Source organism: Heterocephalus glaber, unplaced genomic scaffold (assembly GCF_053883595.1).
Source record: "Heterocephalus glaber isolate CG9 unplaced genomic scaffold, H.glaber_assembly_v1.0 deba00001564, whole genome shotgun sequence".
Lineage (NCBI taxonomy): Eukaryota > Metazoa > Chordata > Mammalia > Rodentia > Bathyergidae > Heterocephalus > Heterocephalus glaber.
The window spans coordinates 3,484,816-3,508,110 of NW_028258351.1; the positions used below are offsets into that span (position 1 = coordinate 3,484,816).

Consider the following 23,295-nt stretch of genomic DNA (forward strand, 5'->3'; position numbering starts at 1 on the left):
CAGTATTATTTATACATTCAAAGAATCACGTCATTGGTTCTATGATTCTTAGTTCTGTTTTTATTCTTGATCTCATTTATCTCCTCTCTGATCATTATAATTTCTTTCTTTCTACAAGTTTGGGGTTTGAGAATAGTCTTGTTTCTCTAGAATGGTGCAATGCATCATTAGGTTGCTTGGGATCGCCTTGTTTTCTATTTTAGGCACTCACAGAAATTAACACCCCTCTTATAAGTGCTTTGTGTCCCTCTCATTTTGTTATGTTGTGTTGTCATTGTCATTTGATTCTAGGATTTTTAAAGTTTTTTTCCTAATTTCTTCTGTGACCTATTAATTACTGAAGAATGTGTTATGTATTATTTAAGCTCCATGTATTTGTGCAGTTTTTGTGTTTTCTTTTGCTGTCGAGTTCTAGTTTCATTCGTTTTATGATCTAGTAGGGTACAAGAGATTATTTCACTTTTGTATTTTTTAACCATGCATAATGGCCCAAAATATGGGCCATAATCCTCTATTTTGGAGAAATTTCTGTGAGCTGGTGAGAAGAATGTCTGCTATTGTTACGTAAAACATTCTGCAGATATCTTTTATTTATTTATTTATTTATTTATTTTTCCTTAGATTATTTTATTGGTACATTTTAGGTATTCAATACATTTACATTTATCATTGGGTACTTCTACCTTTACATGATGTAGCTTAGTTCTTATTTTTTTCCCATTTCTTGTCCTCCCTTCACCCCCTCCACCCTTCCTTATTTACAAAGACTTTGTTTCCATTTTTTCTTTTTCTCATAATTTTTCCTTTCCCTTCTTTCCTTTCCCCTATCCCTCCCACTTTCCCTACCCCTTTGGACCTTTTCTTCCTGTTTCCCATTAGCAATTATTCATTTTAATCATTATTTACACTTTCCGTTTCTCACACCAGAGAAACTATTCAGTATTTTCATATGTGTGCCCTATTTATTTCACTTAAGAGTATGGCCTCAATATGGATCCATTTAGCTATAAATGTCTCTAGTTTCTCATTCATTATGCCTGAGTAGTACTCCATTTTATTTAAAAAACACAATTCTTTATCCAGTTTCCAGTTGATGGGCATTTGGGCTGTTTCCAAGCTTTCGCTATTACAAACTGTGCCGCTATAAACATGGGTGCACATATATTGCTGTGATATGATTTTTTTAATTCTTTTGGGAAGATACCCAGCAGGGGAATAGCTGGGTCAAATGGGACTTCCAGTCCTAGTTCTTTGAGGTATCTCCATACTGATTTCCACAACGGGTTGCACCAGTCTGCAACCCCACCAACAATGGAGAAGGGCTCCTTTCTCCCATAACCCCGCCACCATTTGTTGTTGGTTGATTTCTTGATAGCAGCCATTCTTTCAGGGGTGAGGTGGAATCTCAGTATTGTTTTCATTTGCATCTCTCCAATGACCAGTGATGTCGAACATTTTTTCATTTTCATTGCTGCTTTTACTTCCTTGTCTGAGAAATGTCTGTTCATTTCAGATGCCCATTTTGAATTGGGTCTTTAAATTTGGGGGGTCTGATTTTTTAAAGTTCTTTGTATATTCTAGGTAGTAGTCCTTTGTCTGAGGTACTGCTGCTAAAAAATTTTTCCAATGTTGTAGGTTGTCTCTTAGCTCTGTTGGTGGTTTCTCTTGCAATGCAGAAAGTTTTTAATAAGATGAGATCCTAATTGCTGATTCTTTGTGCTAGTACCCGTGCTACTGAGATTTTGTTCAAAAAGTCTTTTCCTATGCGAATGTCCGTCCTCAAGACTTTTCTACATGTATCGTCAAGACCTCTAATTTATCTTCCAGCAAGTTTAGTGTTTCTGTTTTAATATTTAGATCTTTAATCCACTTCAATCTTAGTTTAGTGCATGGTGATAGATATGGGTCTAGTTTTAATCTTTGGCAGGTTGAAATCCAGTTTTTCCAACGCCATTTATTAAAGAGGCTATCTTGGGGGCGGGCCGGAGGAGGGGCGGTGGCGCCGGCGGCGAGGACTGGCACGCTGAGGAGTCCCGCTCCGGGAGCTGAGAGCGTCGGGGAGCGAAGTGCGGAGCCGGCCCCGGCCCCCTGGCACGGCCCAGCCCGGGAGTCCGAGGCGCCGGCGGCGGCCCCCCATGGAGTTCACTTGAGCCGCGCACGGGGGCAAAGGCAGGCGGCCGCGAGCGGAGCGCGGGCCGGAGCCCAGCCAGCCTGGGCGCCCGCCCGCGAGCTCTGGCCAGGAGGTGCCCGCGCCGCGCGCCGGCGGGATCGGCGCAGAAGACTCTGAGCGGCTCCCGACGCGGCGACGGTGACGGCGGCGGGCCCGGGACCAGGGGGCCCGCGGCGCTGCTGGAGAGGCCTGACCCGCTGTCGGGGAGCCCGCGGCGGCCGCCAGGGAGAAGCCACTGCCGCCGCCGCCGCCTCGCGCCCTCCTCCGCCTCCTCCCTCCGCACACGGTCTCCTTTGTCCCATCGCCGCCGCCCCCTCGCTTTTAGCTCCGCGCGCCGGGGCGGCGGCTCGGGCCGCTGCTCTCCGCCTCGCCCGCCGGCCCGGACGCCCCTCGTCAGCCCCCGAAGCCCGGCCCGGCCCGGCCCTGCCCTGCGCGCAGGAGCCCGGGGAGGCAGCGGGCGAGCGCGCTCCCCGCCGGGACCAGGACCGGGACCGGAGCTGGAGGCGTGCCGCGCGGGCTCCGCCGCCCCGACATTGCTGCCCGGTTCGGATCTGGTTCGCTGGCTCCGCTTTCAGACTTTGGCGAGGGAGCGGCAGAGACGCGCGGACGGAGCCGGGTTAGAGTTGGGCGTTTTCTCTGCGTGAGCTTTTGGTGATTTCCCTCCCGGTCTCTTGACGATCAAGCGTCGGGAGCCCTGGACCCAAACCATGAACTCGGGGCTGACAGCACCGCCGAACCCTTTGCGACCAGGTAATGCAGCTCGGGGGCCTCGGCTCGTCGCTGGCGGTCGGAGGGAGGCGGCCTGGTCGGGGTCTTTTGTTGAGGAGGCCAGGCCCGCGGGCTGGGGCGGCCGGGCGGACTGACGAACTGACAGCCCTGGCCTGGCGCCCGAGCCCCTCCGCCTTCACTCCCGGCCCCCGCCCCGCCCCGCCCCGCCCCGTCGCCCGCTTTGGACTTTCCTCGCTCTGCCGCCGGGGCTCGGCCAGGAGCGGCGGCGCGGAGCCAGAAGGGCCGGGGGCCGCGGCCGAGCTCCCCTCGGGGAGGAGCCCGGGCTCCCCCGACCCGGCCCGGCGCCCCCGGCGCTGCCCGTTAGGGGCCTGGATTCCCGAGCCAGGTAGTGCGTGGCCCGCGCCTGCACGCGGAGCCCGGGGAAGCGAAAGGACCGCCGGGCTCACCCTCGGGTTGGCCGTGGGTGAAGAAACTCGCGCTTAAGTTTCCAAGAGGTTTCCCTTCGCTCCTTCGAAAGTCGCTCTCCCTGCGGATGTGTGTGCGGGGTGCGGCCCCGGCCGATCCTCCGGGTCCCCCCGCGGTGCACCGAAGGCTTTTATTCGTTTTCTCGTTCTCCTTCCCTGTTCCGATCTGGTTGACTCAACTTTTCCTTAAAACCAAGTACGGCTTCTAGTAATTTTTACTATGAAGAAAAAAAAAAAATCACCCCCTTTCTCCCACATAACAAACCCCAAAGAGACCTCTGTTTTTCTGTTTGGGGGGTTCAGCCTCTTTGTACCCTTAACCTCCGCCCCCCCCCCCAACCGAGCGAGGGAGAAAGGAACGAAGTGGCGAGTGAAACCTTGAAGTCCGTGGAGTGGAAAGGTACCCGTAGTTGGAGAGAAGGAAGACTCCACTCGCCTGCTGGTCGCGGCGTCTCTAGGTGCTTAGTGGTTCTGATTTCAAAAAGAAAGAACGAAAGAAAGAGAAAAACAGGCCGGGAAAATGATCGTGGTAATGGAGGAAAATGCAGACATTTCTAAAAGTGAGGAAAATGAAAATGTGCCCACGAGTAAGACTCAAGGAGCCCAAATGATTTGTAGGAATGCTTTTCGAGTGTTAAGTGGAAGGGAAGTTCGCTGAAGAAAGACGAAGGATATTCCTGTGTTTCTCACTTAAGACTTTGGCTCAGAAGCTGTTTTTTTCTGACTTTGTATAACACAGGTTGGCCACGGTTCTAACTGCCAGCATGGGAGGAAGAGGGATCCAGAAACCTTTTGTGATTACCGAGAGTCCCGTTGCAATCATCGTCTTTTGGATGGTTTTCCACGGAGGCCTTTTTCCCATTCTTGCTTTTTTTTTTTTTTTTGTACCAGGAATCGAACTCGGGTCCTTGCACTTGCGAGGCAGGCTGCGGAACCACTGAGCTAAATCCCCGGGAGGCCTTTTTGAGACACCTCTTTGCCCAGTTAGGAGAGGCATCATTTAGAGCTTCCTGACATGTATCAGGGATTTAAAGGCCTTTATTAGATTGCACACTCTCCTAAGCCTTTCTGAATAACATATCAGGCTTATTTCCTTAATAACTTACTGGTTGGTATCACAATAACCATGGCCTCAAGTTTGGTTCAGACCAGAGGATCACAGAGTGGTTTGCATAGTACAGTGGAGCTCACAAAAGGTGCAGGTCTGAACCGAAGGAGGACCCAGGAGGGCCTGGACTGAAACCCACAGGGCCTGCTCCCTGCATGCATCCTTTTGGCTGGAACACCTAGTGCAAAGGAAGACTCACTCTTTGGGGGCCCAGTTAGACTCATTTTAATATGTAACCCCAAATCTTTCAAGGGTTTTTTCAGTTTGTTAAAACAATTTAATAAATGGGATTTTGTCTTTAAAAAAAAAAAAAGAGGCTATCTTTCCTCCAGTGAGGATGGTTGGCTTCTTTGTCAAAGATGAGGTGGCTGGGCTGGCGATTTAGCTCAGTGGTTCCACTGCTTGCCTTGAAAGTGCAAGGACCCAAGTTCGATCCCCGGTACCAAAGAAAAAAAAAAAAAAAAAAAAGATGAGGTGGCTGAGTATGTCTGCAGTCGTTTCTGGATCTTCTAATCTATTCCACTGATCCTCAGGTCTGTTTCTTTTCCAGTACCATCCTGTTTTTATCACAGTAGCTTTGTAGTATAGTTTCAAGTTGGAGATTGTGATACCCGCCTCATCATGTCTCTTGCCTAGAATTGTTTTTGCTGTTCTAGGTCTCTTCTGGTTCCAAATGAATTTTTGGATTGTTTTCTCTATTTCTGTGAAATGTATTGTTGGAATTTCAATCGGCATTGCAGTAAATCTATATAGCAGTTTTGGAAGATGGCCATTTTCACTATATTGGTTCTTCCTACCCAGGAGCAAGGGATGTCTTTCCATTTTCTTCTATCCTCTTCGATCTCCTTCTTCAGAGTGCTGCAGGTTTCAGTGTAGAGATCTTTTGCGTCCTTTGTTAGACCGATTCCAAGATATTTCTTTTTTTTTTTTTTGCATGCTTTTGTGAAAGGAATTGTTTCCCTAATTTCTTTCTCAGTGAGTCTGTTATTTGTGAACAAGAAGGCTTTTGTTTTGTGAGTGTTGACCTTGTATCCAGCTACTCTACTGAATCTGTCAATTAAGTCTAGAAGTCTTTTGGCAGAGTTTTTTGGGTCTTCTATGTAGAGTATCACATCATCGGCAAATAATGACAGTTTAACTTCTTCCTTTCCTATCTTTACTCCTTTTATTTCTTTCTTTTGTCTAATTGCTGTGGCTAATGTTTCCAGAAGTGTATTGAACAGGAGTGGTGATAGCGGACATCCTTGTATTGTTCCTGATTTTACCATGCAGATTTTCAGTTTTTGACCATTTAGTATGACGTTGGCTGTTGGTTTTTCATCTATAGCCTTAATCAGGTTGAGACCTTCTATTCCAATTTTCTGTAGGGTTTTTATCATGGATGGGTATTGGATTTTGTCAAATGCTTTTTCTGCATCAATTGAGATGATCATACGGTTTTTGTCCTTGATTCTGTTAATGTAGTGTATTACATTTATTGATTTACCTATGTTGAACCATCCTTGCATCCCTGGGATAAATCCAACTTGGTCAGGGTGTATGATGTTCTTGATGACCCTCTGTATTCTGTTTGCCAGTATCTTGTTGAGGATTTTTGCATCTGTGTTCATTAGGGAGGTTGGCCTGTAGTTCTCTTTTTCGGTTGGCTCTTTCCCTGGTTTTGGAATCAAAGTAAGAGTTGCTTCCAGGAATGAATCTGGATGTATTGCTTTCCTTTCAATTTTATTGAAGAGTTTAAAGAGTAATGGCGATAGTTCTTCTCTAAATCTCTTGTAGAATTCAGCAGTGAAGCCATCCAGTCCTGGGCTTTTCTGTGTTGGTAAATTTTTAATTACGTTTTCAATTTCACTGATTGTAATTGGAGTGTTTAGAATTTCTATATCTTCTTCATTTAACTTTGGCAATTTGCATGTATCTAGGAATCTGTCCATTTCCTCTGTGTTTTCCATTTTATTAAGAGTATAGGTTCTCAAACTAGGTATTGATGATCTTCTGGATTTCTGCTGGATCTGTTGTGACTGCACCTGTTTCGTCCTTAATTGCATGGATTTGAGCCTCTTCTTTGCTTTTTTTGATAAGGCTGGCTAAGGGTTTATCGATTTTATTTATTCTTTTGAAAAACAAACTCTTCAATTCATTGATTTTTTTGTATCATTCTCTTCGTCTCCATTGCATTGATTTATGCTATGATCTTTATAATTTCTTGTATGAGCTTTGCGTTTGTTATGCTCTTCTTTTTCTAGGAGCTTGAGGTTCAGCATTAGGTTATTTGAGCTCTCTCTGTTTTCCGAATAGGGACATTCAGTGCTATGAATTTCCCGCGTAGAACTGCTTTCATTGTATCCCATACATTCCTGTATGTTGTACTGGCATTATCCTTCACTTGGAGAAACTGTCTAATTTCTTCTTTAATTTCCTCTGTGACCCATTGGTTGTTCAGGAGAGTGTTATTCTATTTCCATGTGTTTGTGGGGGTTTTGCAGTTACTTATGCTATTGATCTCCAATTTTATTGCACTATGGTCTGATAATATACAGGGAGAAACTTCAGTTCTTTTGCATTTACTTAAACATGGCCTGTAAGCTAGCATGTGGTCTATTTTGGAGAATGACCCGTGTACAGCCACAAAGAATGTGTCTTATGATTTTGTGGGGTGGAACACTCTGTAGACATCTATTAAGTCCATTTGTTCAAAAGCTTGGTTCAGATCTAGAATTTCGTTGTTTATTTTTTGTCTAGATGATCTGTCTATTTGTGATAGTAGGGTATTGAGGTCCCCCACTACAACTGTATTAGTAGTTATTTGGTTTTTCATGTCCATTAATATTTATTTTGTATAGTTGGGGCCTTCATATTTGGTGCATATATATTTATGATCGTCATGTCTTCCTCTTGGATTGTTCCCTTCAGAAGGCTGTAGTGACCTTCTTTGTCTCTCTTAATTAGTTTTGGTTTGAAATCTATTTTGTCTGCAAATAAGATTGCTATCCCTGGTTTTTTCTGGGTTCCTGTCACATGGAGAACTGTTTTCCATCCTTTTATTTTCAGTCTATGAATGTCTTTTTTAATTAGATGTGCTTCTTCTGTTCAGCCTGTTGTTGGATTTTGCTTTTTAATCCATTCTGCCAGTCTATTTCTTTTAATTTGTGAATTGAGGCCATTAATATTGATGGTTATAATTGATAATTTTTTCTTTTTTTGGTACCGGGGATCCAACTCAGGTTCTTGTGCTTGCGCAGCAGGCGGCGAAACCACTGAGCTAAATCCCTGGCCCCTATAATTGATAAATATTGACTGATCCTTGTCATGATGTTTTCCTGTTGTTGGCTCTTTTATTTTTTATTTTTCCCCATTTCCCTTTAGTTTCTTGCCTTGCCTGGTGGCTTCCCTCTGTTGGGTCTCATGGAGTTGTGACCCTCATCATGTTTTTCTAAGATATTGTTTAAAAATGTTTGGGTTTGTTTTTTGTTGTTGTTGTTGTTGTTGTTGTTTGGTACCGGTTATCGAACTTGGGACCTTGCGCTTGAGAGAAAGGCAGCAGAACCACTAAGCTAAATCCTGGGCCCCTAGAATTGTTTGGAGTGCTGGTTTGGTGTTCATGAAATTTCTCAGGTGTAAGTGGGATTCATCCCAGGGATGCAGGGATGGTTCAACATACACAAATCAATCAATGTAATACACTATATCAGTAGAGCCAAGGACAAAAACCATATGATCATCTCAATAGATGCAGAAAAAGCATTTGACAATATCCAACTCGCATTTATGATAAAAACCCTATAAAAATGGAATAGACAGTCTCAATTTCAATCTGATAAAAGCTATCTATAAAAAACCAACCGCCAATATCATACTAAATGGTCAAAAACTGAAATCCTTCACACTAAAATCAGGAACAAGACAAGGATGTCCACTATCACCACTCCTGTTCAATGTAGTTTTGGAAACATTAGCTACGGTAATTAGACAAGAGAAAGAAATAAAAGGAATAAAGATAGGAAATGAAGAAGTCAAATTGTCATTATTTACAGATGACATGATACTCTACATAGAAGACCCCAAGAATCCCACCAGAAGTCTTCTAGACTTAGTAACCAAATTCAGTAGAGTAGCTGGATACAAGGTCAACACCCAAAAATCAATAGCTTCCTTCTACGCGAACAACAGACTCACTGAGACAGAAATAGGGCAAACAATGCCTTTCACAATAGCACCCAAAAAACTGAAATACCTAGGAATCAACCTAACGAAAGAAATCAAAGACCTCTTCTCTGAAAACTATAGCACTCTTGGGGCCGGGGATTTAGCTCAGTAGTTCCGCTGCCTGCCTTGCAAGCATAAGTACTTGAGTTCGATCCCTGGTACCAAAAAACCCCACAAAAACTATAGCACTCTGAAAAGAGAGATTGAAGATGATATCAGAAAATGGAAAGACATTTCCTGCTCCTGGCTAGGAAGGATCAACATAGTGAAAAGGCTTATACTTCCAAAATTGCTATATAGATTCAGTGCAATCCCCAATGAAATCCCAGCACCATACTTTTTGGATGTGGAGAAAATAATCCAAAAATTCATTTGGAACAAGAAGAGACCCAGAATAGCAAAAGCAATTCTAGGTAACAGAGACATGGCAGGGGGTATCACAGCCCCCAACTTGAAACTATACTACAAAGCTACTGTGATAAAAGCAGCATGGTACTGGCAAAGAAACAGACCTGAGGACCAATGGAACAGATGAGAAGATGCAGAAACAACTCCAGACACACTCAGTCATCTCAGCTTCGATAAAGGAGCCAAGCACCCTCACTGGAGGAAAGATAGCCTCTTCAATAAGTGGTGCTGGAAAAATTGGGTTTCAACTTGTCCAAGATTAAAACTAGACCTATATCTCTCACCATGCACGAAATAAAATCGAAATGGATTAAAGATCTAAATATTAATATAGAAACGCTGAACTGGCTGAACAGAGGTTAGGTAGAACTCTTGAAGATATTGGTGTAGGAAAAGATTTTATGAACAAAACCTCAGTTGCCGGTGAACTAGCACAAACAACAAGTGGGATCTCTTCTTATTAAAGAGCTTCTGCACAGCAAGAGAAACCACCAGCAGTGTGAAGAGACAACCCACAATGTGGGAAAAAATCTTCACCTGCTTTTCCTCAGACAAAGGTCTACTATCTACAATCTATAAAGAACTTAAAAAAATCAGACCTCCCAAATTTAAAGACCCAGTCCAAAAATGGGCATCTGAAATGAACAGACATTTCTCAGACAAAGATGTAGAAATAGCAAATAAACATATGAAAAACTGTTCAACATCACTGGTCATTCGAGAGATCCAAATGAAAACAATACTGAGACTCCACCTCACTCCATAAAGAATGTCTGCTATCATGAAATCAACCATTAACAAATGCTCGCAGGGCTGTCAGGAAAGAGAAACACTACTGACTGCTGGTGGGGGGTGTAGACTGGTGCAACCACTGTGGAAATCAGTATGGAGATACCTCAAAGAACTAGGACTGGAAGTCCCATTTGACCCAGCTATTCCCCTGCTGGGTATCTTTCCCAAAGAATTAAAAGAATCATGCCACAGTGATATATGTGCAACCATGTTCATAGCACAATTTGTAATAGCTAAAACTTGGAAGCACCCCAATTGCCCATCAACTGGAGAATGGATAAAGAAAATGTGGGGTTTTTTGATAAAACGGAGTACTACTCAGCCATCAAAAATGAGAAATTAGAGAGATTTATAGCTAAATGGATGCACATTGAGGCGATACTCTTAGGTGAAATAAATAGGACACACATGTGAAATACCGAATAGTTTCTGTAGTGTGAGAAACTGAAAGTGTAAATAAGGACTAAAAGGTATAATAGATAATGTGAAGTAGGAAGAAAAGGGGCAAAGGGGAAGCAGAAGTGGAAGGGATAGGGGAAAGGAAAGAAGGGCATGGAATTAGCATGAGAAAAGGAAAAAATGGAAACAAAGTCTTTGTAAATAGGGTGGAATGGAGGGGTTGAAGGGAAGGCAGGGGAAGGGGGAAAAATAACCAAGAGAGATTATGTAAAGGTGCAAATTTCCAATGATGGGTGTCATATTGTATACCTAAAATGACCAATAAAATAAAATTAATTTCTCAAGTTTTCTTTCTTGTGGAAGTATCTAATTTCCCCATTGATTTTGAAAGATAATTTTGCAGGGTACAACAGTCTAGGTTGGAAGTTATTTTCTTTTAGGACTTGAAATACTTCACTCCAGGCTCTCCTTGACTTGAGGGTTTGTGTTGAGAAGTCTGCTGTGATTCTGATGGCCTTTCCTTTGTATGTGATTTGTTTCTTTTCTATAACTGCTTGTAGGATGTTGTTCTTCTGTTGCATTTCTGGGATCTTGACTATTATATGTCTAGGGGTAGCTTTTTTTTATCGTGGTTAGTTGGAGTTCTATGTGCCTCACTTATCTGTATGTCCAGTTCTTTACCTCTGTCTGGGAAGTTTTGTACTTCTGTGAAGAGTTTTTTTAATGTCATTTGTCCTTTCTCCTGCTTTGTCGTGGACTCGTATCAGTCTTATGTTATTCTTCTTTGCATCAACTAGCAGGTGCTAGATTGATTTCTAATAGTCCCTTACTATTTTGAAGAAATCTCTGTTTTCATGGTCATTAACCGCAATTCTGTCTTCTATATGTGATATTCTATCTTCACATTCCCTTAATCTGCTGTGAATACTTTCAATGGATATCTGTTTGAATCTGTTTCATGGTTTCCATTTCTTTCTTATGCTGGGCTTCCAGCATGGTCCTGAGCTCATCTATTTTTTTAATCAGTTTCGGTTCTAGAGCCTCTAATCATGTCTTTCACTCTGCTCACCATAGCTGTAGTTATCTGGGAAATTATTTCTGTTTTGAATTTTTCTAGGGCTTCATCCATCTGTTTTGTTACTTCCTGTGCTATCAGTTCAGGGCATCCAGGTTGTTGATTGTCATATTTTTCCACCTCATTTCCCCCCAGAATTTGCGTTTGGTGAGCTGGAAGTCTCTTTGTGTCCTGCCAAGGTGTCTTCTCATTTTTAATTCTGTTGCTGGTGCTGTTTTTGCTTTAATTCCTGGGCTGATACTTCAATATTTCTTATTTTGAGTACCTTTGTTACTGGTGTTTAGAGCCCCTACCTACGGAGTGTTTGCTTCTCAGAGATATCTTCCAGGTATAGCTGGACTTTTTAGGCTTTGAATCTCTAATGACTCTTAGGCAATCTCATTTTCAGTATACCAGGGAGGAGAACTGATTAGATCAATCATGACACCTTAGCCCAATAGACGCAATCTGCATCAAACACAGCTTAGAAAATGATAATTTGTGGTGGTGGTTTATCTGTCACCTTTAACCATGCGAGCTAGATCAAAATCTAGGGCCAGCCCAAAATATGTTTGTAGTAAAGTAAACCATTCAATATGGCAAATTTATCCCTCAGGATAAGGATTTAGCAGGGGTTGGGGAGGGAGGGGTAGAGAGATAGAGGGAGAGGGAAAAGTTAGAGGTGAGGCTAGAGGACATGGGGAGATCCTGCAAATTGTGGGGATCTGTTGAAGACAAGAGGAGACAGAGGGAAAGAACAGAGACAAGGATAGAACAAACTGACAACAGTAGGGAAGCTAGACATTGTATTCACCTTTCTATAAAAGTGACAGTCAAGAGGACAGAGAGAGAAAAAAATTCAGAATGGGACAGCAATAGGAACAAAGAGGGAGAGAAATATAGAGCCAGAAGTTAAGAGAGAGAGAGAAAGGGGAAAAAAAATACATATATGTATGTGTGTGTGTGTATGTATATATATATATGAGAAAACAAACAAACACAAAAAGGTCTCCCTCAGGATATGTCTCTGCTGTCCTGGTAGGCAATGTGGGCAGCAGTGTGTGGGTCCAAATCGATTAGTCTCAGCAAGCCAGCTGTAGTCTGCTGAGATTCAGACTGATTTCTGGCTGCAAGGTCTAAGTTGAGTTTCCTGACCTCCTGCAGGATGAAACTCTGCAAGGTTTTACTGCAGGTTCCAGCTGCCCTCCCACCATGCGAATCCGGGTTTCTATGGGAGGTGCTGATCCCACCAACTTACCAACCACGACGGTCCAGTGTGCTTTCATTGAAGAGATTTTCTTCACTTTCCCAGTGGGCTTCAATTTTCCTGAAGGAGCATCAGAAAGGCCCTCTCTGTTGTTCACTTCTGCTCTATCTTCTGGGGCTCGTAACCATGGCCTTTATGTTCCCCCTGGCGCCTCTGCTGTGCGGATTCAGATGCCCTGCAGTCTCCGGCGGGGCACCGCTTTCTCACCTGGTGGGCAGGCTGCTGGCGTCTGCGCGACCTGGGGTCTCCGTCGGGGCGCGGGGGCTGCTGGCTTCCGCACTGGATGGGCTGCTGGCGTCCGCGCGACCTGGGGTCTCCCTGTAGATATCTTTTAAATCCATTGGTTAAAGGTATGGTTCAGCTGTGATTTTTTCGTTGTTGAAATTTTTCTGGTTGACTTGACAGATTGTGCAAGTGGGATATTAAAGCCCCCCCACTATGATTGTGTTGCTATCTATCTGTCCTTTATGTGGGGTTGTTTTGTTTTATGAAATAGGTTCACTGACATTTGGTGCATATGTATTTACAATTGTTATCTCTTCCTAGTGAATTGTTCCCTTTATCAATATGTATGTAGTGACCTTCTTTGTCTCTTGTGATTGGTTTTGGTTTCAAGCCTGCTTTGTCAAAAATTAGAATAACTACCTCCAGTTTTCAGGCTCTGCTTTCCTGGAGTTCCAACCTGTAACTTTCAATTTGGGTGTTTTGTGGCTGAGGAATGTCTCCTGGAGGCAACATAGTTGTGTATTTTGATCTAATCTATCATTCTATGTATTTCGGGGGGAGAGTTAAGACCACTTATATTGAGTGTTACTGAATGGTGTGTTGATACCTGTCATTGTATTTTTTTTCTGTGCTGATTCCCTTTTTCCTTTGTTTATTCCGTTGTTAGGCATAGCCTTTCCTTGGGGTTCTTTGGTAACGTTGGCCCCGTTGTCTGTCTGGTATTCTGTTAAGTACTTCGAACAGTGCTGGTTTGGTGGCAATCAATTTCTATAGGTTTGCTGTTTGAACATAGTACAGATATCTTGTTTTTGTCTTCTTGATGAACATTTATTTTACTGTAATTCACTACTTCAAGAATGCTGACACTGATGATTTTGTCATATGTTCTAGGGGATTAATATAGAGTATTTGAATAAGGAACATACATAGTCATGAGAATTGTTTTTTGGGTATTCATGTATAACATTTCAATACGGCTCCAAATAATTTTATTATAAACCAGATACTTTTCATCATTAAATTTGGTTGGGCCAGCTTAAAATAACAGATTTTCAAATAAATACCTCCCTCTATTTCTTGTCTCTTTTTAATATTCCAGTGGTTAATTGTCTCTGCCCATTCAGGAAAATATTATTTGTCATAATTTTCAAAGGATGCTGAAGAGACATAACCATTCAAATAATTCTATTTTAAGAAGTGTCATGCTTCTTCTGTTCCTTTGTTCGTCCTTACAATTTTTTAATTTGACTTACAGATTTACAAGAAAATTCACATAATGATATATAAAAATTGACCACATCTTGATCAAGGAATTTTCCTATTGGTATAAATTTTGCTCTATATTCCTAATGTTTTTCAAGACATAATGTTTTGTTCTATTTTAAAGACATATCCACAGTTTTAATTTCTTTCTATATGCATTCAGATTTTTGTCACTAGAATTTTAAAATAAATTTTAACATGTCTTTGTGTATGGAAATGCAGAAAATCACCTTCAACATTGTGTTTATACTAGACATTTGGGTGACCTAACTCATTAGCTCTTACCGTCTCTAGGCTTTTGAAGTTTTTAAAAATACATTATGCTATATGCAAAAAAAATCACATTTCTGGCTTTTTCCATTTCAGTCAGTATAATTTTTATGGTTTTTATTGCTTATGACCTATAATTTTGTTCAGTGATAAATGCAGTGGTAATAACTACTTGTATTTTCCTGTTCTGATGCTGTTTCACCAGAGTATTTGGTTTGTTGTAGGTTTTATATTTTGTTATTGACAGGTAAGTGTATACCTTTATGGGATACAGTGTGATATTTTGGTATGTTTATACACTGTGTATTGATGATCTCCAGACACTAAGGTTATCCACAATTTCAAATAATCATATTTCATTTTGAGGAGAACATTCAAAATCTTCTCTTCTAGTTTTCTGAATATGTGAAACAATGTTGTTAATTATAATCAGCCTTCAATACAATGGGTCGAACTTTCCGGAACCTTCTCTGTGCCATTTCTTTGCCCCTGGGTGATCTGAGAACGGTTCAGTCATTGTTTGACAATACCCAGGGAGCTGGGGACAGGCTTCTGTCTGCACTGGAGTCTCACGCCTCCACGTTACATTCGGCACTCAAGCAGTGTTGGAAAAAACAGACTGAGTTCCCTGGCCTGTTTCAGGATGTCCAGGCCCCACTCCTTCTGTGCTCTACACTAGAGGTGCTCAGTCCCTTCTTCCAGCTCCTTCTATGATAAGCACCATTTTTACTACCTACCTGCACACCGTCCCGCTACCAGTGTAGACAATCCAAGGTGTTTATATTTAAAGAGATGTTCTCAGATACTTGGTCACCCACTCAAAATAACGATGGGTATTGTACATGCTATGCTTTATATTGATAGAGAAATATTTCTGGACTACTCAAGATTTTGATACCCACATCAAGAGCACCATGGGTTTTATTGAAGGTTGAAAGAAGATAGCACACATATTAGGTGTGTGAAAACGATGCTTTTTATTTAACTGATATACACAACGAATTTCCAAAAGAGTGCTAGAAGTAGCACGTCTGAAGTTGCCATTTGATGAGGACCTGTTACATTCAAAACTTGCAGAAAGGGATTCCACTGAATGTAGGGACAAAATGGGAATATGTATAATATATAAATATTACATACATTGACTTTGAAGAGTCTAGCTTCAGCAAACGAGTAAAGTTGTACAGTTTATACAAACACATACTACAAAGGGGAAGGGTGGGTTTCAGAAGTAAGGTAACAATCGTAGGATTGGAAATGTTGATCTTGAGGTGCTTGTAATATACTTGTAGGATGTAGTAGAAATCTGGTTCTATGCCTTGGGAAATATTTTATGATTGAAGTTATGGGCTGGGGGAATATCATACATGGTAGGTAAGCTACATGAGTGGAAAGGGTCAGTCTATAATGGCTAAGAGGAGTGAGCTGCGAAATTGAGAACACAGAGCATAGTAGGTCAGAATGGAAGGGAGCAGGAGAAAAATGAAAGCAAGGAGATTGAAAAGGCCATGTGGTGTGACACAAGGCAACGGTCATATGTTATGATATAAGGAGTGAATGGGAAGTTAGGAGGCTGTGAGAACGAAGAACAAAAACTTCTCCCAGGAATGGTACTGCGTTAAAGACATAAGGGTTAAAAGAGGCTATCAGGGCAAAACTGGTGGAGGAAATGTCTGTCTATGTGAGTCCATTTGGACTTAGGTAACAAATTCTGTACTGGGTAATTTATCAACAACAGACAAGCATTCCTCACAATTCTAGAGGGTAGCAAGTCCACGATTAAGGTACCAGCATATGAGTGTCTACTGTGGACCTTTCCTCACAGATGGAGCCTTCTGTCTCTTGCTGCTCCTATGGAGGCAGGAGCGAACAAGCTCACTCCAACTTCTGCTGTGGCCAAGACAAATACATCTCAGAGGTATTTGGGGGTCTTGAGGCACGTAGGATGGCCACAGCTGTTGTGGTGACAGTGTAGCCATACTTCAGGAGAAGCAGCTGCTTGATTGACAGCGCTGAACTTTTCTGGGAAATGGGGGGAGCTAAAATGGGGATTGTCCCTGCTCTCCAGAAGTCTCCTGATGTGGTGGCAAACGAGATCATGGCCGTTGAGGTTTGAGGATTTATAGATATCATCAATGTGCTCTGATCCCTCCTCAGTCTTTGCCCTGGGAAAGCCCAGTCCTTCACCCCTCTTCACAGTGTTAGCCGCAACAGACCAGAGTACCAGGGAAGCACTAAGCAGGTGTCAGGCTTGCAGCTGCAAGTCCGTTCAGGCAGCCACACACACAGGTGGCCAGAAAGTGCTGGGAATAATTTCCCAGGGCCATCCCCAGGGCTTTGAGAGTGAGGTACTCTGTGTGACAGCTGTTAGTGACTCTGCGCTCCCTCTGGCTGCCAGATGGAGAAGCACCTTAAGGGTCAGGCCTCATGTTTGCCTAATCCACCCTCATCAATATTATCATTTGTAACTGTTATAATCTCCATTCCCAAGACTACACCACTGACGCAGAAACAGAACAGAGGTGTAAAATAGAAGGAAGAGATTTAAGCCCACAGGTTTATGGTACTGAAGTCTAATCTTATTTGTATCTTCTCCTAACCGTCAAGACAATGAAAATTTCTATGTATTAAAAAAAGCAAAACAAAAATTGTCAAAGAAATTAAAAATATAAATGTAACAAACCCACAGAAATTTCTCCCTAGAGCCTCCAGATGTTGTGTTAATATTGCCATTCTCTCTTCTTAATGTTCCTCTTTCTTTCCTTCTCTTTTTTTTTCCTTAGCCTGGCAAAGGCAAGGTGGAAAGTAAGGCAAGAAAAGCCCTCCTCAGTGCCACATTCCACGTGTTTCGTAAGCTTCTCCAGAGTGGGGAAGACCCTGCAGCAGGCCATGCACCGGAAGCCCCGCTCCAGGCCCTCCAGCCATGGAGGTCTTTTGACGCTGGGCCCTGGCTCCTGAGCCAGAGGCATTGATGCATTCTCAGCCTCTTCCCATCCCTCTTGGACCTCACTGTCCCAGTGAGCCTCGCTGTTAGTTAGGTGCTGTGTATCTGTATCGTCTACGAGGGTGACTCTTGGAGGAATCCCCTCAGGAAAGGTAAGTTTTGCTGTGCTTATCCTTTTCGGGGGAGGCTCCAGTTCTCCATTTGTATCCTCGAAGATAGCGACCCCCCTTTTGGTTAGGACACGCATGTAGTACACGTTCATGACTCTTTCCCTTTCAGTACATCCTGAGGTCATCAAGTGGTTATTGGCGAGCTTGGAAGGTCCATGGGAACTTGAAACGAAGGAGTCCTCCTGACACCCCATCAAATCTTGATGCAGAGGCCTCTGGCGGGATGGTACATGTAGAATATTTTGACGTAATTTATTGGTTTCTAGGAAAAATTTCAAAAAGGAGAGGATGAGATGGCCCTGAGAACATCCTTGAGTGAAGGCCTGTGAGATGGGAATGCGTGTATCTATGATGTTTCAGAGTTCTGTGTGTGGTATATGTGTTATACAAGGTGTGTACTCGGTATAGCTATGTGAACCATGAGTTTGTGGTGTTGCCTGGAGATAAACAGAGATATGTCATATTATTATATGCGTACACATCTATATTATATACACACATGCAATACATATTATACACACACACACACACACACACACACATATATTCCGGTCATATCTGGTGAATGTTTCTGGTACTGGTCAAAGCAGATAGTGCTGGGCGTGTGTGTATATGTATGTGGGACAGTGTTGTGTGGCAGGGCATGTGATTCCTGTATGAGTGGTGAGTGTTGTTAGATGGTGTGACAGTAGCCTTCCATGACGAGGGAAATGTTTATGACCTCCGACCGTGCAGCTCAAAGGAGAGTTGATAACAGGGGAGAAGAAGTGACATTTGGGTAAGAAAATATACATATTGCAGGGCTCATGCGTTTTCTAGTGTTTGGTCTATCAAACATATAGGATTAAAACAGGTTATCCCTTTGAGGAGAAGTAAAGTTCTTTATGGGATTAACATGTAAAGTGGTGAATCTGAGAATAACTGTGTGTAGGAATAAGAGTGCAAGGGTGTACCCATGTGATGCTACTAGGGAATGGGAGGGGAAAGAGAGAGAGAAGAGTATCTGCCAAAGAGAAAGGTCAAATGAAAGAGAAATAGGCCCATAATGTAGTGTAAAGAAGTGTGACACATGTGACATGTGAGTGTGTGAAGTTGAATTTACCCCGCTCTGAAGGGAAGGTGCTGATCCCATCCCCTACACATCTCAGCATGGTCCACTGCCCCAGCCACTGTTGCCTGGGTGTTCTCAGGGAAATGTGTGCTGAGGAGCTTTGTCATATGCTTCGAGGCTTATTTCCTATTCGTCCCTCCCAGAGGCCTCAATCTTAGTCCTCTGCCCTAAGGCCCCCTCCTGTATGTGAAGGAAGAGTGAAGTGAGGCGTGGTCTTGCCAGCAGCTCAGCTGTGCCTCTTGTCCAAGGTCAGATCCCCTTTGCATCGGCCTCTCTATTCTCTGCACCTCCTAGACAGTCACAACCTCAAATGAAAGATTTGGTCAAGTGTTCTGTTTGGAGAAATGAAAATTCATGATCTCATTATGCCACTGTTCCTGTTCCCACTGAGAACCAAGTTCGCCTCCCTTTATTTAACTGTTTAGAGTATCAAGATCTCTCATTAGAAATCTCACATTAGACCAATTAGTGTCTTAGATGGGTATGATGCCAACATGCAGTGACATGGTGTGTGTTGACTGCAGTGTGTGTATGAGATAATCGCATGTTGGTTAAAATTAAATTAGGCTTTACAGTGTGACTGATTTGATAGCTACAAATCTGAGTACGGAATAAATTTTGCTTGAAAGGGAATGACACAGGGGTGTGTCTGTGTTAGTTTGACACATATCTGTGGGTTGACTGAACCCCCTCTGATTAAGGATTTGTGTGTGAGTGCTAGCGTATTGTTCGCTGTTGTTTGGAAATACAATGTAAGTAGTGAAAATATTCTCTTTGAATCTAGAGCCATTAGTGTATGTGAAATCCAAAGAAATAATCAAGGATCATGAGTATGCAAAAATCAAGGTGTATAAGAAAAAGAAATCATGAGTTTTGAAAATGCAGAACTATGGGAGGATAAATAAAAAATGAGGGTACCAAGAAGAGTATAAAAGACTAAGTGGGTATTTATGTGTTTGCCTTAGAAAATAAAATGAAGGACTGAGTTCAAATTGGTTGATACAAAAATCTTATATTTTCACCCAACAAAAATGTCTTAATATAGCAAAATATAGGCAAGAGAATATTGAAAACATTCCCTTATTTTCTCCATAGAAAGCAACTCTAGTGGCCAGGCAAAGTATAATCAGTCAATATATTTTTCTTCAAACAAAAAAATATATGCAATAATGAGAATATAAAAATGGAAATCGTGCTACATGCACAGTGCTCATGGATGTAAGAATGCATGAAAGGACAGAGAGAGAAGGTATGTATTTTGCACTTTCATTTATACAAAGTTTAATATAGAAAACAAGAGTGGGATCATCCTAGAAGTTAGAGTAACAATTACTGTTTGCAAAGTTGGGACAAAAACTGAGAATACAGAACTCATGTGCCTGTGGAAGATGAGAAGGAAGGGAGAGAGGAGTGTAGACAGCGCAGATGGGTCTGGGAAGGGACCCGTGTGTGAATACTGCCTATGGAAATGCATGGATGTGATGTACTTTTGCATTGGGCATGTCTATAATGTATCTCAAACCCAGGTATTTTGAGGATCCTATGATCTTGGGGTTGTTTTAAGTGGCTAGTGTCTTCACACCTTCGTGCCAATCTACCATAGTGTTCCTGATCATGCTAACACACTGTTTTTCTGTCTCTGATCATTTTGTACCCCCTCGGCCAATGTCCCACCATTTCCTTAGCAGAAACCCATCCTCCAGTGATCCTGGACTTACTCCAGGCTTCTTAGGTGTTTTCCCTTTGGTATTGACTACTTCCGCTTCTGGTTATTTTCTATTTCTTTCTGACTAAATTGCCTGTATCAACTGATGGTCAGAAGCATTCAAGTAAAATCTGGGATGTGCCTAACTAACTTTTTGACCCTGTTCAATAGTCCCTCCATACCTGCACCAGGAAATTTGTCTTCATGGGAGAGGTGCTCTGAAGCTCTGTAAGAAATATCTCTCACTTTGTAGTGTTGAGTTGGAGCCGGTACCTCATCTTCACCCTGAAGATCAGCCTGCATAGTCACCTCTCCTGTGAAAGTAAATCATGATGAAGAGATATGGTCCCGGTTTGGTGTTCATGTGTATTGATTTATTCTTAAGCAAATAATATGAGTCTATCCTTCGGCATTTTCGGTGAACACATACTGCCTCCATCCTTTTTCATAAATAATATGGTTCCTATTAGTAAACATTTTTAAACGTGGAATAATCTTTATCTTGTCACTACATTGCAAATCATCACATTTGCCCAACCTGTGGGTGGTACAGAGCCTCCTTGCTTCTGCCTTTCCACTTAGACTATGACCACATACTTTACTGAACTGCCTTGTAGTTAGCTCTGCTCATGGGATTACATTCGCTACAAGGGAAAATGAATACAAGCGTCGTGTGCCACTTTTATAGCCATACGGACCTCTGCATCTATCCACGCACTTGCCCTTTCCAGTTGACTGGGATGTTGGTAATCCAGAGTTTCTTTGAAAGCCATATGTGGATGACAATAATTTTTAGACTCACCCTATGAATTAGCTCAGGAAAGAAAACTGCTCTATTTCCTTGAACATACACAAGTAAGAAGTAGATTCTGTGTGTACTAGTTACTGTAGCTTGACCTCATCTAGTGAAGTCAAGTTGTATTGTGTTTTTAAGGGGAATATAATTTCATTTGGTCTATAGTATGTGGACAGTTATGGTGGAAGTTAGTATTTACCTTTCTTTGGCCTATTTTTTGCCTTCTTTGTGTGTGTGTGTGTGTGTGTGTGCCTGTCTATCTGTGTGTCTGTTTGTATATGAATACATGTGAGTATGTGCTTTGCATATTTCATAGTTTACAATTTATAACATTTTTATTATGTGCTAATGTTAATGAAGGTAAAAAAGACAAGTTTACCTCTGTACAAAGGATTATTAGAAAATACAGATGCTCAAAATATTTTTGGAAAGTTCAGACTATTCTTAGGAATATGAGCCATTCCTTTGAATGTTGGAGTCAGCTCCAGTCTTCCTGCTCACATCAGTGAACAACAGCTGTCCATCATAGGACTTACTTGTTTCCTTACTTGTTTTCCTTACTTGTTAACCTCCAAGGCAACAACAACTGTTCAATTTCTGATTTTTCTGTAAGCCAATCTTATCTCCTTAATTCACCATTCATAGCTAATTCATGTATGGGTGTGTGGGTGTGCATGTGTGTTTGTGTGTGTCCTGATTCTTCTTACATTTCACATAGGAGTCATACAGACATATCTCCAATATGAGAGTTTTTTACTTTTACTTAAATAAATAAATGAATGAATAAATAAATAATGATTTTTACAATGTTTTTTTCAGTTCTGTGAACCAGTTTCTTCTTCATCAAAATGAAGAAAGTACTCAGAAATCATGACTTCATTTACACTCCCAGTATCCTCAGGAGGAAGTCAAATGACAGAAAATCCATTTTTGAAAGAAAAAAAGTTGTCTAGACTGTGTATGTGACAGTGTAAAATAGAGTGATTCTGAATAGACTGACCCTTCTGCCACAGAAATAAAATCTGGATCACCCGAACCTTCTCTTCACCCTCAGACTACCTGAGCCCTTGGAAAGACAAAAATCTTCCCTCATTCAGCCACTTCTCTCTCTCTTCTTCACTCCTACACCACAAACTACAAATCCTTTCTTCTCCCTCATTTCAAAGACAAGTCCTCATTCCCTCCTTAGAGAATATACTAACATGTACCTCTTGACATCTTTGGAGGTTGAGGTGAGAGTCTGCTTTCTAGATGTTTTCTCTTCCATTTATGTTTCATGATTTCACTCTCTGGAGAATCGCTGAAATCAGGTAAATTTCTCTCTGATATATCTCTCACAGTGTTAGTCAAGGATGATAAAGAATGAAATTTGCATAGCCAAACCAAAAAATACCATGGGAAGCTATGTGTTGACCAGATCACTGTGTGGAGCAGTGATCAGTTGGGCACCACAGTTGATGTGATATCAGTTATCACTAAGGCCTGGGCAGTGTTCTGTGACCCCTCGATGACATCACTAGAGTTCCAGGACCCAGGAATTAGTCGCAGCACTGCAGGATTGCTAATATCCTTTGCCTATGTAGATGGATGCCTTTTATCTAGTGGAAATTTATGTCATTGACCTGAATCTCCATATCTTGGCCTTCATATCCAAACTGTAGATAGACAATATTGATTAAACAAGGAAATCCTTTTATGTGCCTGGGGATATTTCATTAATCAATGTCCGCAGTGGTGAGGATATGGCAGTAGCAGAGAGGATTAGGCTTAGCACTATGCTTGTCTCATAGAAAATAGTAAATTTATACCTAAATAGTATTCTTTAAATTAGGTAGATACACGTGTGAGGTGCGTACTATAATATAGGTGTAGATGTGAGAGTGTCTCATAAATCCACACAATTCTAGTAATGATTGGATCTCTCATGTGCCTGCACAAGCACACCCATCACCTTTGACACTCTTCTTCATTACTTCCCCACGGGGTGGAAGAGACACAACCCTTAGCTTCACAAGACTGGGTTTTTGTAGACTTTCAAAGGAGGTTTTTTTTTTTTTTGGTACGGCGGATCAAATTCTGGTCCTTGTGTCTGCAAGGCAGGCGGTGAAACCACTGAGTTAAATCCCCGGCCCCATCAATGGAGTTTTTAATCTCTTGGAAATCTGTTTGCATCTGTTTTATGGATTCCATTTGTTTCCTATGTTGGGATTCCATCAT

At 42.1% G+C, this 23,295-nt stretch overlaps 1 protein-coding gene and 1 long non-coding RNA gene across 2 annotated transcripts; one reads left to right on the top strand and one right to left on the bottom strand.

Annotated features, from left to right (window-relative positions):
• Positions 1-2,688: 2,688 nt before the first annotated feature.
• On the top strand, positions 2,689-20,623 carry LOC147823785 (uncharacterized). Its single transcript, XR_015443153.1, has 3 exons — positions 2,689-2,920; positions 17,136-17,448; positions 17,576-20,623. It is a non-coding gene; the product is annotated as an uncharacterized LOC147823785 (long non-coding RNA).
• On the bottom strand, positions 15,240-22,632 carry LOC147823786 (protein FAM170A-like). Its single transcript, XM_087191457.1, has 3 exons — positions 22,287-22,632; positions 20,465-20,596; positions 15,240-17,728 (listed from the first exon to the last, which is right to left on the bottom strand). The coding sequence occupies exons 1-3, from the start codon at positions 22,354-22,356 to the stop codon at positions 17,073-17,075; spliced, it is 858 nt and encodes a 285-aa protein (XP_087047583.1). The 5' UTR covers positions 22,357-22,632; the 3' UTR covers positions 15,240-17,072.
• Between the last annotated feature and the right edge of the window lie 663 nt (positions 22,633-23,295).